Source organism: Zea mays, chromosome 8 (genome assembly GCF_902167145.1).
Source record: "Zea mays cultivar B73 chromosome 8, Zm-B73-REFERENCE-NAM-5.0, whole genome shotgun sequence".
Taxonomy (NCBI): domain Eukaryota; kingdom Viridiplantae; phylum Streptophyta; class Magnoliopsida; order Poales; family Poaceae; genus Zea; species Zea mays.
The window spans coordinates 179,584,007-179,599,629 of NC_050103.1; the positions used below are offsets into that span (position 1 = coordinate 179,584,007).

At 44.5% G+C, this 15,623-nt stretch overlaps 1 protein-coding gene and 1 non-coding gene across 3 annotated transcripts; both read left to right on the forward strand.

Moving 5' to 3' along the window:
* The first annotated feature begins 762 nt into the window (after positions 1-762).
* Positions 763-834, forward strand: TRNAQ-CUG (transfer RNA glutamine (anticodon CUG)). The gene has a single exon. It is a non-coding gene; the product is annotated as a tRNA-Gln (tRNA).
* A 4,348-nt stretch (positions 835-5,182) lies between these two features.
* Positions 5,183-8,694, forward strand: LOC100382489 (uncharacterized). 2 transcript variants are annotated; one of them, XM_008657004.3, is made up of 3 exons: positions 5,183-5,441; positions 5,517-7,480; positions 8,302-8,694. In XM_008657004.3, the coding sequence occupies exons 1-3, from the start codon at positions 5,405-5,407 to the stop codon at positions 8,389-8,391; spliced, it is 2,091 nt and encodes a 696-aa protein (XP_008655226.1). In that variant the 5' UTR covers positions 5,183-5,404; the 3' UTR covers positions 8,392-8,694. The 2 variants fall into 2 exon arrangements, with proteins under 2 accessions (XP_008655226.1, NP_001168697.1); NM_001175226.1 differs by having other exon boundaries at positions 5,330-5,441; positions 8,299-8,567.
* The last annotated feature ends 6,929 nt before the right edge of the window (positions 8,695-15,623 follow it).

Below are 15,623 nucleotides of genomic sequence, written 5' to 3' on the forward strand. Positions count from 1 at the left end.
ATTGCTTTTGTGTCAGTGCATTGCTACGATTATGTTCCTTTTTATTGTGGGCTACCAGATGTTGCACAAGCTCTACATGAGGTTATCAAGCCCAGCTCTACATGAGGTTATCAAGCTAGTGGTTGTGCACTCAACGCCTCCACTGAACACCAAGACCTTTACAACATGTCTGAATTGGACGACTCAAATGCAAACGGTGGTATTATATGCTCCAGTTGCAACGCACGAGCACTCATCTAGTCAGGTATATGATTAACGAATTTCACAAGATACGCTTTTGCACGCGTGCTGTTAACTTGTACTACTATTTGTCACGTCATGAAACCTCGGCATGGGGCTCGGGTGGTGACGATGTAGCTGGACTAATCATTAATCGGTTGTTATGTTGGCGTCGTTGATGTGAAATGCCTAGCGTTGGGTCGAGTTGTAACGCTGAGTCGCTGAGCGATACTCCGTATTACACTCTATACTGGAAGAATTAATTTAGAAGCAGAATCCATATATCCAGTCCGCTTTGGATGCGGAGATGCACGCGGCTCTCTCCGTGGTGTGCGACTCACACTGGACGGCTGGAGTGATACGGTGATACGCTGCTACGCCTCTTCGCGCTGATGGGTGCGAGATTGCAATCAAGGCTTGTTGGGTGGACTCATCGACCGTTTCGGGTCAAATAGCCTGAAGCCCTGAACTTAAGAGACAACAAATACAGCTAGCAACACGTATGTACTTTAATAATTTTAATTTATATACAGTAACATCAACGGTCCCATGGTCTAGTGGTTAGGACATTGGACTCTGAATCCAGTAACCCGAGTTCAAATCTCGGTGGGACCTTTATTTTTTTTATGCTCATATTTTTATCGGTTTAAATCGCTTCCGTAAGACTGTTCCCCTGAGCCAAAAGGCCACCTCAGTACGGTCTCAAAACAGACTACAAAATATTTTCAAATTATATAGACACTAAGCTATATTATCAAATAATATATAGTTTGTATAGAATAATTTTGTATTCAATTACATACATTATATGGTTTCTCATCTATGAAATTATGTTATCCTTTCTCTCAGTCTCTCTCTCTCTCCTTTAATTTTAATACAGCATCATTTTTTTGTTTAGTTAGCACCTCAATTAATAAATATAGAAATTTCTTGGTTGGAAATGATCAGATTAGTTTATTTGGCTGCTTCGCTCGGTCAGGACTTTAACAACTTGAGACATGCTGTACATAAGCACAAACAGTTCAAAATTTTCAATTGTTTTCGGTAGTGAACCAATCATTGTATATTTTGAGGGAATTATTGCTGTATCTCTAGTATGCTGACCTTGCTACTAACTGTTCCTTTTTTGTTAGTGTCAAATATGCATGCACGTTATAATAGAATATGGGTCTCACTCACGCCATTTACTATATATTTTACTATATATATGAAAGCCTGTTCAAAACGTCTACACATGACATATTTTATACATAGTCAACATATTATCTTTCACTATTACTTGAACCACGTATACAACAACAAAATGTTTGACAAACACTTTTACCATAACTGATATTTTCCCATGTATACATGTAGATATTTGGTTTTTGCCCACTCATCAAGAGTAGCATCACTACTGGACAGAAGACTTTTTTGTGTAAATATAAACCAGCTATTCGACTATTTCTATATCTGTATATATTGACGCAACGCCTAGAAACACACTCTTACTAGCTCTTGGTGCATGCTACTTTAATGCTGCTTTGGTTCGATATTCGATACTTATATCAGATGCAAGGGGTGGGCAATAGGGGCCATGGCCCCACTTCAATTTTTATAAACTCTTACACCTAGATTTAGATATACAACAACATAAACAAACTTTTATATAGTAGGTCAAGCTAAATTTAACGAAAACTAGGCTTTTTAACCTTTTCTTGGTGTTCCACTACTCACCCCACTTCCTACCGAATCGTTTTATTCTCTCCCCTACCACTAGCCCACTAGTGACTCACTTATACCTTCAACCATCAAATGATCGTTTTAGTGGCCTAACCCACTCACTATCTGTGTCACCTTACCTCCACGTTACTCATCACCTTGTCGGGGGTCCTGCATGCAACACTGCTACTTTGCCTCCTACTTTGCATCAACAGATGGGTAGGCTATCGATGGGATCCTAACTTGGCACCACAGCACCACCTGCCCTCCGCTATCTCACTGGGGTAGTGCTCCTCGCTATCTCACTAGGGTCCCACCGATGCGACTGTTCCACCCCAGCGTCTGCTCCCGTTAGCCCACCCTTTCCTCTCTCTAGCTCTTCTTTAGTTTGGCCAAAATGATATTTCAGTATTCATGTCATTTTGGAACACTAATTATATTAATGCTTAACCTTCATATGTTATTATCATAAAACTTTTTTTATCTACTGGCCTAGTCTAGTGATTTGTCTTTTATGGATCGCCCCACCTAGAATTTTATCCGGCGTCCGCCACTGATAACAATTGTGCTACATGTGCAAATGTTTATGACACATTAACAAGTTTGGCATGCTTATATAACAAGATTTTACACCACGACTTCACACGTGTGCATGTAGGATTGGGGGAAAAGCTCGGGCTCGGCTCGGGCTTGCTCGCGAGCCACGGGCGAGCCGCATTTGTCAGCTCGGACAACGATCGAGCCGAGCTAGCTCGACGAGCACGCGAGACAGTCACCTGGAATGGCCCATCGGCTAGCCCAACTGCCCAAGACACTAGGCCTAACAACCAAATTAAGCCCTAAGCCCCCACGGGCCCACCCCATTGCCCCAGTCTGCATCCAGCCGCCACTGCCTCTGTGCCCCGGTCCCCCTACCCATCTAGCTGCTAGGACCGGGAGCGTAGGAGCCCGACACGGTGAGTTGGGCGCATGTCGTCGACGCCAGCCGAGTCACTTTGGCCGGACACGAGCTCTGCGACCGCAGAAGGCCGGAGGAGGAGCGGAGGAGCTCCGGCTACCGCATACTGTGGAGGACCGCAGACGGATGGACGCAAGCTCGCGTGAGTCGTGACTGTGGAGGATCGGCGACCGAAGGTGTCGGTCAGGGGCTCGACAGTGCAGGGCGGGCGTGCTCAAGAACGGCGGTCAGGCGACGTGCTCGACGTGCAGTGTCGGCGTGTCAGCAAGCTCGCAACGCAGGTCCGAGCAGAGCCCATTTCTACAGTTCGTCACTCAACCGAGCCGAGCCAGGCTAGGCTCGCAACTGGTTCGACTCGTTTTCGGCCCTACACGTATGAACGCGCGCTATACACTAATTTATACTAATATATTTGAAAATCGGATTCTATAACATGGTTAAACATGTGTTGTCGTAACTTTTGTACACGAATCGTGAGTCAAGTCTTAGATGGAATAGTGAATCATTTAGTGCTAATTTGGAATAGTGAATCATTTAGTGCTAATTTGGTGGCAAGGTATTTGGAGGGAATCTGTAGGGCCGAAATCCCTTGATGTACAAATCCAAACTAGCTTTTAAGGTCCGTTCAATTACGGTAAGATTTGACCTATAAATTATTTCAACTCATTAAAATTATACATTTTAGTAGACATTTTTTACTAGGAATCAATCCAGCATGTCAATCCGAAAGAACCGAACGAGACCTAGGACTATTTTCTCTCTCCAATTCATCACTTGCAATTGCTCTTAGTAGTAATAAAACGTATCAGAATTCATCCTAACACTCATGTAATAAAATGTGTGGCATCGGGTGAGAGAGTGAGCGAATTAGAGAAAAAAAAAGTTGACACGTGGTGAGTAGGAGACACCTAGTGCTATTGTAGCTCATATAAGAACAACTTGTGATCGAGACCAGGTCAAAAGGACAGCTACTTGTGGTTAGTTTGAGAGCCTCAATACTGAAGAGGATTGAAGGGGCTAAAATCCCTTTCTTATTCAATTTAAATAAGAAAGAAATTTTAGTCCCTCTAATCCTCTCCGGTATTTTAGCTCCTAAACTAGTCCTTAGAGTCTAAGACCACCTAATCAATTTATTCTAAAGCAAACCAGAATAAGGGAAGAGGGGATTTTCCTTTTCTTTGTTCACTTATTTTAAAACAAAATTCAAAAGATTTTGGATTTTATTTAAATTTAGAACCAAGTACAAGTAAATAAAATACACCATCATGAATGCATAGACATGCTTCTAACCTTAAGTTAATTTTGATTTAATAAAACGTCATTCCGCTCATCTCATGCTCATATAAATTCATAATTAAACTAGTCTCAATGATACTTCAAATAGAACTAGTCTTATACAAATAGGGTGTATAAAAGTACATTCATATAGATAAATGTTATGTGTTAATGCTGGTGTGTGGCAACAACACACAAATTATTCAATAAAGTGTCAGTGCATAATGATTACATTAATATAAATAATATATATTACTATCCACTTTAATATATCACAAAATCTTTAGTAAAAGCCAATACATTGTTGAGGTGCCACTTAAAGGCGGATGTCGTGGCTTGGGTCATCTCGACACCACCCATCTCATGCAGCGTGTCACGGAGGTGGCCCATGGTGTCCGCTAGGTTCTCCAGAGAGTCACGTACCGATTCATCGTCGCTGACCACAATCCCTTCATGTTGCCGCCACACCGGGATGTTGCCACCGGACCATGTGACCCATCTATGAAAAAGCGGCACACACCAGTTCCCGTTGGCTCCGCGGCGGCGCAAGCCCTCGTACAACGCCAAACTCTGCTCGTACAACGACGATGTGCAAGGGTTATCCAGCAGAGTTGGATTTTTGGGTTGCACATATACATAATCAAAAAACGTATGTGGTTAGCTGTCATATATTATTTTTGTTGTCTTATTCAATTACATGCATGAGAGTTTATCCGTGGTACACACTCTGGTTGTTAGACACAGGAAAGACCGAAAGAGGAACAAATTTATGGGGGTTTGTTTTCTAATGACTAATTTTTAGTCTCTTTATTTTATTTCATTTTAGTTTATAGATTACAAATATAGAAATTAGAATAAAGTTTTAGTTTCCATATTTTATAATTTATAAATTAAAATAGAATAAAATAGTGGAACTAAAAGTTTAACACCCTCTTACACGGTTTATGTATGCGCGCACGATGGTGACGGTAAAAAACTGATTCACGACGACGGTAAAAACTTCAGTGGAGAAGAGGAGAGAAGAGATTACGGTTCAAACCTCAAAAATATTTACATGTTGCGTCAGATAAATAACCCGCCCCGTCGCCGCCGCCACCGCAACGGTCGGATACTGAAGTACTGAACGGTTCGAGTTTGGAACACTTCATTCCGCCCCGTCCCCAATCTCTCCATCTCCGGCTCTCCACCTTCCACAAATCCCCAAATCGCCACATCAAATCGAATCCACCCACCACGGACCACGCATTCGCCATGGAGTTTCCCAAGCGAGGGCGAGCTTTTCTCCAAGGTTCCATCGCGAGCCCTCGCTTCAGTTACGCCATCTGTGCCCCATTCCGATCCCCTTACATTTCTTCATTTGCAGGTTCCCTGCGAAGGAGCCCCAAGGCGACGATACCTGGAGCTGCCACGGGGGCCGACGAGAACGCAAGCTCTAAGCATCTCGTGCCGGTGGGGGCCGCGTCGCCGAAGAGGAAGAAGGTGCTCGGGGAGAGGAACGACAGCGGCGTCGGGGGCATGGAGGGCGCCGCGTCGGCACCAGTGCAGCAGCCAAAGCTCGCGTTGAGCCCCCCGACACCCGCGAGCCGCGGCGCGGGGCCGTACGACCCGAAGACGAACTACACCACGCCGCGGCCGGCGTTCCTGCGCTACGACCCCGAACGGCGTCGCGAGATCCTCCTCCGGGTGTCGCGTGCGGCAGAGGTGATGGACGACGACTGCTCTAGCACCACATCCGGCACTGCGGCCTCGGAGGAGGACGGTGGCTCGTCCTTGGCCTCGGACGCGGCGGCAGGCTCCCTTATCTCGTCGCCGCCAAGGAGCGACTCCGAGGCCGAGCTTGATGACAGCGAGGAGGAAGAGGAAGTAGTCCCAGCTCGTCGAGGCCGGTGGGCCAGGCGGTTGCTTCTGTTGCTCGTCTGTGTGTCCTGCTCGTTCTGCTACATGTATTGCGCCAAACCCTCTGGCTTTCCTACTTATTCAGAAGACGCACTTGATTTGGATAGAGGTATTGGGGGCATGTACGATGCCTATGATCATGAATTAGACTCACTGAGATTGTTAGGGCCAGTTCATATGATGGGTCCAGAGGATGTGCTGGAAGAAATTACAAATCAACTTGTGCACGAGGACTCTAAAAGTGTGGACCATCTGTATGGCAACAGAGCTCCTAGAAATCTGGTGGCAGTTGCTATGGTAGGGCTAGCTGATATCTGCCTCAATGTTTCTTCAGGAGAATTTACATGCCAAATTGGGGGTGAAAAAGGTGAGAATGTGCCTGATTTGAAGGAAGATTCTGAAATGGACAAACTCGATACAGAACTGACAATCTCCTTTCAGAATGACAAGCAAAGCAGTGAAGTTGATTGCCTGGGTGGAAACGCCCCACTGGATTCCATTGGTTCCACTTCTACTCACACTGATAACTTGGAGGGCAGTTTGGAATCATTCCATCTAGAGGAATGGGATGATTACTCAAATCAATCTGAACTGCAGTTAGTCTCCATGGAGAGGGCTATAAAATCAGCAAGTTACAAGCTGAAAGACAGAACGGGTTTGGAAAGTGAGGAGTTGGATCTATGGCAGTATGAGAATACAGCAGAAGCTGCTAAAACAATATGCTCTACTGTAAAATTTCTGTGGTCTGCAATGGAACCTCACTTGCTGCAGGTATTGGCATGCTTGTCTTTTGCAGGTTTGGTGGCTGCATTATATAGGTATTATCAAAGATCAAGAGAGTGCTGCAACTGCATCATAACCTATGACTCACTTGCTGAACAACCATTGTTAGTTCAACATCAAGTTGCGCAGCTGTCAGTGACTTCAGTTCGAGATGCACAGCTACCTGTTCACTCTTCGGAGCAACCTATACAATTGGCAATTCCTAACCAAGGCACGGCTGGTAGTTTGGAGGTTCCTATGGAGTTGACATTGCCCAAGCTGGACCCATTGGTCAGTCTTGAGGATCCTGCACAAGAGTCATTGCCCATGACAGACCCACTGGTCACCGTCAAGATTCCTGTGATTGGTCGTGGGATCCATGATCAGAAACTTAAACGTGGGGATTCTGAGAACATTAAGGCTTCAAATGGTATGTTTCTGAACCATAGTGACGTTGACAGCTCCAAGCCACCAGTGGTTGAACTACTTGGAGAGTTCGTGCTTGCAAGTAGCTCAAGAGAAAGATCTACCAAGAAATTGTATCAGAATGCTGGAGATGCTACAGATAAGAAATTGTTGAAACCTTTGAAAAAGGATGAGGATGTTGAAAAGATGCAGATGCATTCAAGCATCATCCAAAGCCCTAGTGTTGGAAGAGCCAAAAAAGAGGTAAACCCAATCCTTACTACTTTCATCTCTGTAGTTCATTTAGTACTACTAGGTTGTGGAAGCATGCGCGGTTGCATAGTATGAGAACCGAGAAATGAGAAATGTTTATCCAGAAGAAATTAACCAGATTTCAATGCTTGTGCACTCTAATTAACTTGAGGTTCATAGAAAATTTGGTGGCTGTATTGATTTTAGATGAATTAGGTGGTGTGCTATTTTTATGAGATAAATTTATTCAAGCCACTTCCTTTTTCCTCCATATACAAAATTATGGTGTGGGTCTGTGGGGGCTAACGCTACTAAGGTTCAGCCTACTGGTTGAGACAGATACAGAGGGGGGCCAGTAGGACCAAAATCAACGAAATTTTGGTGGGAGTTTTCAAATCTTTATGAAATTTCTGATAAAAATTTAAAAAAGAATGAGATAGGACCGAAATTGCTGGTATGTATATTTACCAGAGGTCACCAGCAGACCTGAAAATCGGCCAAAATTCTGAACTCTGGAATCTGTACTAATGGCTTATTCTCAAACTCGTATGGACTGATAGTGACTAATCAGTTTGCACTAGTAAGTGGTTCGTACATAACGGTTTCAGTTTGTAGAAGAAGTTCCAGGCCCTGTTCTTTATAGACCGTCGCTGTGATGAATTTTTAAGTAATAAATAGCGTTATTGTTGCTCTTACTTTAATGATCTTGGTTCAACACTTCACGTTTAGAAAATTATGTATTATCAAATCAGACAGGACAGAGGAATTGAGATTTTGATTCGCAATTTGGTTGGCGGTGAGCTGTCCACTTACTGCATGATTTTCCACAGCAGGAGAAATCTATAAACCGGGAGAAGACCGATGCGACGCCAACTCCACTGAGACGCTCAAGCCGCCTCCGCAACAAGGTGACTTCTCCCTGACCAAAATCCAAGGTGCTCAGCTCGTCGTTCGCTAACCTTTGGATGCTGGGTTCCTCTGTGGTGTGGTGGAAAGCTGTGGACGGGACAGCACCTAGTTGTTACCCAAGCTTTGATATTGTACTTTAGGAGCAGAACAATGTTTTACCAGAATATATGCTGCGTATTTGTCCCCTCTTAATATCCTCCTCATGTGCATGAATTTCTCGTAATGGTGGCTACACTTAAGCTTTCCGGCTAGAGATGTCTGCAACGAACACATATGTGGCCTCTTAGTTTATTTTAGTCCTACATTGGTGGCGTACATTATTCTGTCTCGTTTTAGTAACTGATTTGTTTTACATGTCATACCAGTGATACCACCGTTGTAGTTCATGTTGGACTCATGTCATCCGGCTCACTCGGTCAGAGGACCGAGTCGGATGCCATGCTCGTATCTTGATCGTAGGTGCAACAATGCAACCTTCTTTCACATCGGGTTTAAAAACAGGAAAGGATTGACACGTGGACTAATGTTTATGTACCCTCTTTCGTCGTATACTCTCATGAGATCCAATATAATTTCTACATGGTTAGTGAAGAGAATGTCATTGTCATGTTTACTCCATGACCGTGACCTTCCAAAACTTCGAAGGTATATTCTATGTTCTATGTTTCTAGTGGCTAGGGTTGTGAGCTATGCTTTTGAGCTTGGACCCTAAGGCTGTGCGCAGCGGTAAACGCTAGCCATCCCCCTCCTCTTGCATGCCAGCTGTAGGGGGCACCCCACGGCCGCAGCGGTACCCCCTACAGCGCCCCTACGCGTCGGACTCCTTCTCTCTCCTCCCAGATCTAAAGTGTCACTGTTCATCACCCCTAAACACTGTGTTGTGGGTCCACGAGTAATTGTTAGTAGATAAAAAATTGATAGTTGATATAGAAAATGATATTTTTATAGTTGTAGTGGGGTATATGGGAGTATTTAGGGGGAACCGCTGCGGGAGATGAAAAAATAGGGAGGAAAATAGGGGAGAAAAGTGATATAGGGGGAAAATTTAGGGGTAACGGTTGCGGATAGCCTAACCCTACATGGAGCCATCTGAATAAGCCGACCAGATCACCAGACCCTCTACGACTTGATAGCCTTCTAAGTCTGACACATGGTGTGAAAACCATGATCTAAAGTGTCTCGGGCCCCTAAAGATAAAATATCTAAGTCCTTAAGACACCTTGTGCTGCAAAGCAGCACCCTAGAGGCGCCCCTAGAGTCCCGTGCCTCGGCCCTCGGGGACACCCATAAGACAATCTGCATGGCCTTGCTCTCTAGGGCACTTATCCTTACAAGCCCTTGGAGCCCCCTTACACCTTAAGGCACATATCAGTATAAGCCTCTAGGACCCCTCGTGTCATACAACGCTTATCTACATAAACATTAGGGGCTCCATGCACCACCGAGCATATGGTGATATAGCCCCCCGTGACCTCTCATGTTCTAGAGTAATAAGGTGCGCTCGGGATAGTCTACCCCACGTACTCGAAGCACTTAGTTGTTTGGTGTCCTCCTTGACCCTAGGGCCCCTAAAGTTCCTAATCTCATACTCTGTGGGTCGTCGAGACTTGTGACCTCTAGAGCTCAGGGTCCCTAAAAGGTTTGGATACTTAGGACAACTAAGTCTAATCTTGTCTCATAACTAGAGGATGTATTAGGCCCACGAGGACTAGCACATCCCCAGGACATGAGCTCCACATCAAGATACATGGGACTATTTGTTATGACCGGCAATATGTACAGCCGGAGGTCTAAAAGGCCGACTGGCCGGCCCATTGTAAGGGACGATGCAGATAAAGCATAGAGAGTTATTATCAATTTCTGTTGCAAACAGATTAGATAAGTCCTATAAGTAATGAGCTGTTAGAGGGAGTTTGTTAGGATAGGGAGTTTGTTACAGATTAGATAAGTCCTAGAAATAAGGAGTTGTTAGGGGGAGTTTGTTTCGATCAGGGACTATATAAGTCCTATCTCTATAACCAGGCAGCGAGAAATTAATCTAAAGAAGAGATTATTTCCTTGCCTCTCATTGTGCCCAGCCGTGCGACAGCACGGCGTCCTCTCGCCCCCGTTCTTCCAGCCTGCGCTCTACCCCCCACCACTCATACAACCTAAGGAGTAGAGATCATATCACTATTCCTTAGCAAAAGCTAATGGATAAGTCTTGGGTACAACATACTGACCGATATGCTTAGCCATAGCAACAAACGTAACAAACCTAAGCTAATCTCATCTAAGTTTAGGCAAGCGATATCATAGGAATGAGTGGGTGATTCACTTTATATTATATTTCAACATTCTGTCGAGCTTCTATGGGGCCTCAAACGATAAATAGGAACGAACAACAATTATTTTATTTGAATGCGCTAACTATGATTCGAACTCGTGATCTATGGCTCAAATACCATGTAAATGATCAAAGAAAAGCGAAACATTTGGCAGAAACATTCACACCTGTTCCGTGTGCTACCATCGTGTTTATATAGAGCAACAAAACATGATTAACATATTACATACGCATACCAATCGATATGCATAGCCATAGTAACAATCATAACAACCTGAGCTAATCTCATCTAACTTAGTCAAAGCGATATTAGTGATTGCAAGTTTGTTACATATATGGCTTATCTATTTTTTGAGAACCATATGTGCCATATGGCGAGGCCAGACAGTCTAAACCGTGGACGGTTGAAAGGGAAATGTGCCTTTGAGCCATTTCTAAGTATTTTGGTGATTTAGTGCCCAACACAGGTGTCTATTTGTAAAATGGTGGACAAAGTACAAATCAAGAATAAATGTATGTTTCTCAGACTTAGTACATTGTTTTATGGACTAATGTATTGTGTCTAAGTGCTGGAAACAGAAGAAATCGAGTTGGAGAAGAGATGGCTCGAGCAGCCAAAGTCTGCCCAGTCTGGGTGCACCGGACTGTCCGGTGCGCCAGGCTAGCTCGAGGGAAAAGGCTGCTCTCGGGACTTCGACGGCGGTGTACGGCTAAAATTCACCGGACTGTCCGGTGTGCACCGGACTGTCCGGTGGGGCGCTCACAGGCGAACTCGTCGCTTTCGGGAAACCATCAACGGCGTACGGCTAAAATTCACCGGACTGTCCGGTGTGCACCGGACTGTCCGGTGAGCCAACGGTCGGCAGGGCCAACGGTCGGCTGCGCGATCTGCGCGGGACACGTGGCCGAGCCAACGGCTAGAAGGGGGCACCGGACTGTCCGGTGTGCACCGGACATGTCCGGTGCGCCAACGGCTCTCTGGCCACCAACGGTCAACTGCGCCATTTATGGAAAGGAATCGGGCACCGGACAGTGTCCGGTGTGCACCGGACTGTCCGGTGCACCAGTCGACAGAAGGCAAGATCAGCCTTCCTAGATTGCTCTCAACGACTCCTAGCTGCCTTGGGGCTATAAAAGAGACCCCTAGGCGCATGGAGGAGAACACCAAGCATTCCTACAACATTCCTAAGCACCAAGACATCGATTTCGCGCATTCTTTTCATTGTGATAGCATATAGAGCTCTAGTGGAGTTGTGAACTCATTGAGTTGTGTTGCGAGCTCTTGTTGCGACTTGTGTGCGTGTTGACACTCTGATTCTTGTGTCTTGTGTGAGTTGCTAATCCCTCCCTTGCTCCGTGTTCTTTGTGAATTTCAAGTGTAAGGGCGAGAGGCTCCAAGTTGTGGAGATTCCTCGCAAACGGGATTGAGAAAAAGCAAGCAAAACATCGTGGTATTCAAGTGGGTCTTTGGACCGCTTGAGAGGGGTTGATTGCAACCCTCGTCCGTTGGGACACCACAACGTGGAGTAGGCAAGCGTTGGTCTTGGCCGAACCACGGGATAACCACCGTGCCATCTCTGTGATTGATCTTGTTGGTTATTGTGTTTTGTTGAAGATTCCTCTCTAGCCACTTGGCGGTTATTGTGCTAACACTTAACCAAGTTTTTGTGGCTTAAGTTTTTAAGTGTTACAGGATCACCTATTCACCCCCCCTCTAGGTGCTCTCAATTGGTATCGGAGTCGTTCTCTTCACAAAGGGACTAACCGCCTGAAGAGATGGATCCTAAGGGGAAGGGTATCATGATCAACAATAAAGAGAAGGAATCTTTCGTCAACGAGCCGAAGGATGACAAGACTACCGACTCGGGCTCGGGCCATAGACGAAAAGATGGGAAGAAGAAGAAGACAAGGCGCATTCAGGAGATCGTCTACTACGACGACAGTGATGAGTCCACTTCTTCCCACAAGGACAACGACGACAACGACTACGACAAACGAAAGACAGTTAACTCGAACTTTTCTTTCGATTATTCGCGTATTCCTCAAAGTGCAAATGCTCATTTATTATCTATTCCACTTGGTAAACCTCCTCATTTTGATGGAGAGGACTATGGATTTTGGAGTCACAAAATGCGTAGTCACTTGTTCTCTCTCCATCCTAGTATATGGAAGTTTGTAGAGAGTGGAATGCACTTTGATAGTACGGATAGTCCCATATTCATTAATGAGCAAATCCATAAGAATGCACAAGCTACTACTGTTCTTCTAGCTTCATTGTGCAGGGATGAATACCACAAAGTGAGCGGCTTGGATAACGCCAAGCAAATATGGGACACCCTCAAGATTTCTCATGAGGGGAACGACGTCAACTTGCTCACCAAGATGGAGTTGGTGGAGGGCGAGCTTGGACGATTCGCGATGATAAGAGGCGAGGAGCCAACCCAAACATACAACCGGCTCAAGACCCTTATCAACAAAATAAGGAGCTACGGAAGCACGCGATGGACGGACCACGACGTCGTCCGACTGATGCTAAGGTCCTTTACCGTTCTTGATCCTCATTTGGTGAATAATATTCGTGAGAATCCCAGGTACACCAAAATGTCGCCCGAAGAAGTCCTTGGAAAATTCGTAAGCGGGCGAATGATGATCAAGGAGGCAAGGTACGTGGACGATGCATTGAATGGTCCAATCAACGAGCCTCAACCCCTTGCTCTCAAGGCAACAAGAAGCAAGGAGGCGCTACCTAGCAAGGTAGCACAAATTGAGGCGACCGGACTTAATGATGAAGAAATGGCCCTTATCATCAAAAGATTCAAGACGGCGCTAAAGGGTCGCAAGGGGCAACCAAGCAAGACCAAGACAAAGGGGAAGCGCTCATGCTTCAAATGTGGTAAGCTTGGTCATTTTATTGCTAACTGTCCCGACAATGATAGTGATCAGGATCAAGGGATCAAGAGGGAGAAAAAGAAGAACTATAAGAAGGCAAAGGGCGAGGCACATCTTGGCAAGGAGTGGGATTCGGATTGCTCTTCGTCCGACTCCGACAATGAAGGACTCGCCGCCACCGCCTTCAACAAGTCATCCCTCTTCCCCAACGAGCGTCACACATGCCTTATGGCAAGGGAGAAGAAGGTATGTACTCGAAACTCTACTTATGCTTCTTCAAGTGAGGACGAATCTAGTGATGAGGATGAAATAGATTACTCTAGCTTGTTCAAGGGATTGGATAGAAATAAAATTGATAAAATCAATGAATTGATTGATGCCTTGAATGAAAAGGATAGGCTTTTAGAAAAGCAAGAGGATTTGTTATATGATGAACATGATAAATTTGTAGAGGCACAAAAATCATATGCTTTAGAAGTTAAAAGAAATGAAATGCTTTCTTATGAACTATCTACTTGTCATGAAACCATTTCTACTTTACAAGGTGTTAACAATGATTTAAATGCTAAATTAGAAGTAGCAAATAAATCTAATTCTTGTGTAGAACATGTTATAATTTGTACTAGGTGTAAGGATTTTGATATTGATGCTTGTAGTAAACACCTAGTTGCAATTTCTAGATTAAATGATGAAGTATCTAGTCTTAATGACCAACTTAAGACTAGCAAAAGTGATTTCGATAAGCTAAAATTTGCAAGGGATGCCTACACGATTGGTAGACACCCCTCAATTAAGGATGGACTTGGCTTTAAGAGGGAAGCCAAGGACTTAACAAATCCATAAGGCTCCCATCTCCACCAAGGAGAAAGGGAAGGCCCCTATGGCTAGTAGTGCTAAAAAGAACCATGCTTTTATGTATCATGACAAGAGACAATATAGAAATGCTTATAGAAGTATGATGCTTTTGATTCTCATACCATGTTTGCTTCTAGTTCTTCCTATGTGCATGATAGAAATGTTGGTAGGAAAAATATTGTTCACAATATGCCTAGGAGAAATGTTGCTAATGTTCATAGGAAAATTAATGAACCATCTATAATTTATCATGGTTTAAATGCTTCTTTTGCTATTTGTAGAAAAGATATGAAGATAGTTGCTAGGAAATTAGGGGCAAAGTGCAAGGGTGATAAAACTTGCATTTGGGTCCCTAAGGCAATTGTAACTAACCTTGTAGGACCCAACAAGAGTTGGGTACCTAAGACCCAAGCCTAAATTTGCCTTGCAGGTTTATGCATCCGGGGGTTCAAGCTGGATTATCGACAGCGGATGCACGAACCATATGACGGGGGAAAAGAAGATGTTCACCTCCTACGTCAAGAATAAGGATTCCCAAGATTCAATCATATTCGGTGATGGGAACCAAGGCAAGGTGAAAGGTTTAGGCAAGATTGCAATATCTAATGAGCACTCTATCTCTAATGTGTTTTTAGTTGAGTCTCTTGGTTATAATTTACTATCTGTTAGTCAATTATGTAATATGGGATATAAATGTCTATTTACAAATGTAGATGTGTCTGTCTTTAGAAGATGTGATGGTTCACTAGCTTTTAAGGGTGTACTGGACGGCAAACTTTATTTGGTTGATTTTGCAAAAGAGGAGGCCGGTCTAGATGCATGCTTAATCGCTAAGACTAGCATGGGCTGGCTGTGGCATCGCCGCTTAGCACATGTGGGGATGAAGAACCTTCACAAGCTTCTAAAGGGAGAACACGTGATAGGTTTGACTAACGTGCAATTCGAAAAAGATAGACCTTGTGCAGCTTGTCAAGCAGGTAAACAAGTGGGAGGAGCACATCACAGCAAGAATGTGATGACCACTTTAAGACCTCTGGAGCTGCTGCATATGGACCTCTTCGGACCCGTCGCCTATCTGAGCATAGGAGGAAGTAAGTATGGTCTAGTTATTGTTGATGACTTTTCCCGCTTCACTTGGGTGTTCTTTTTGCAGGATAAATCTGAAACACAAGGGAC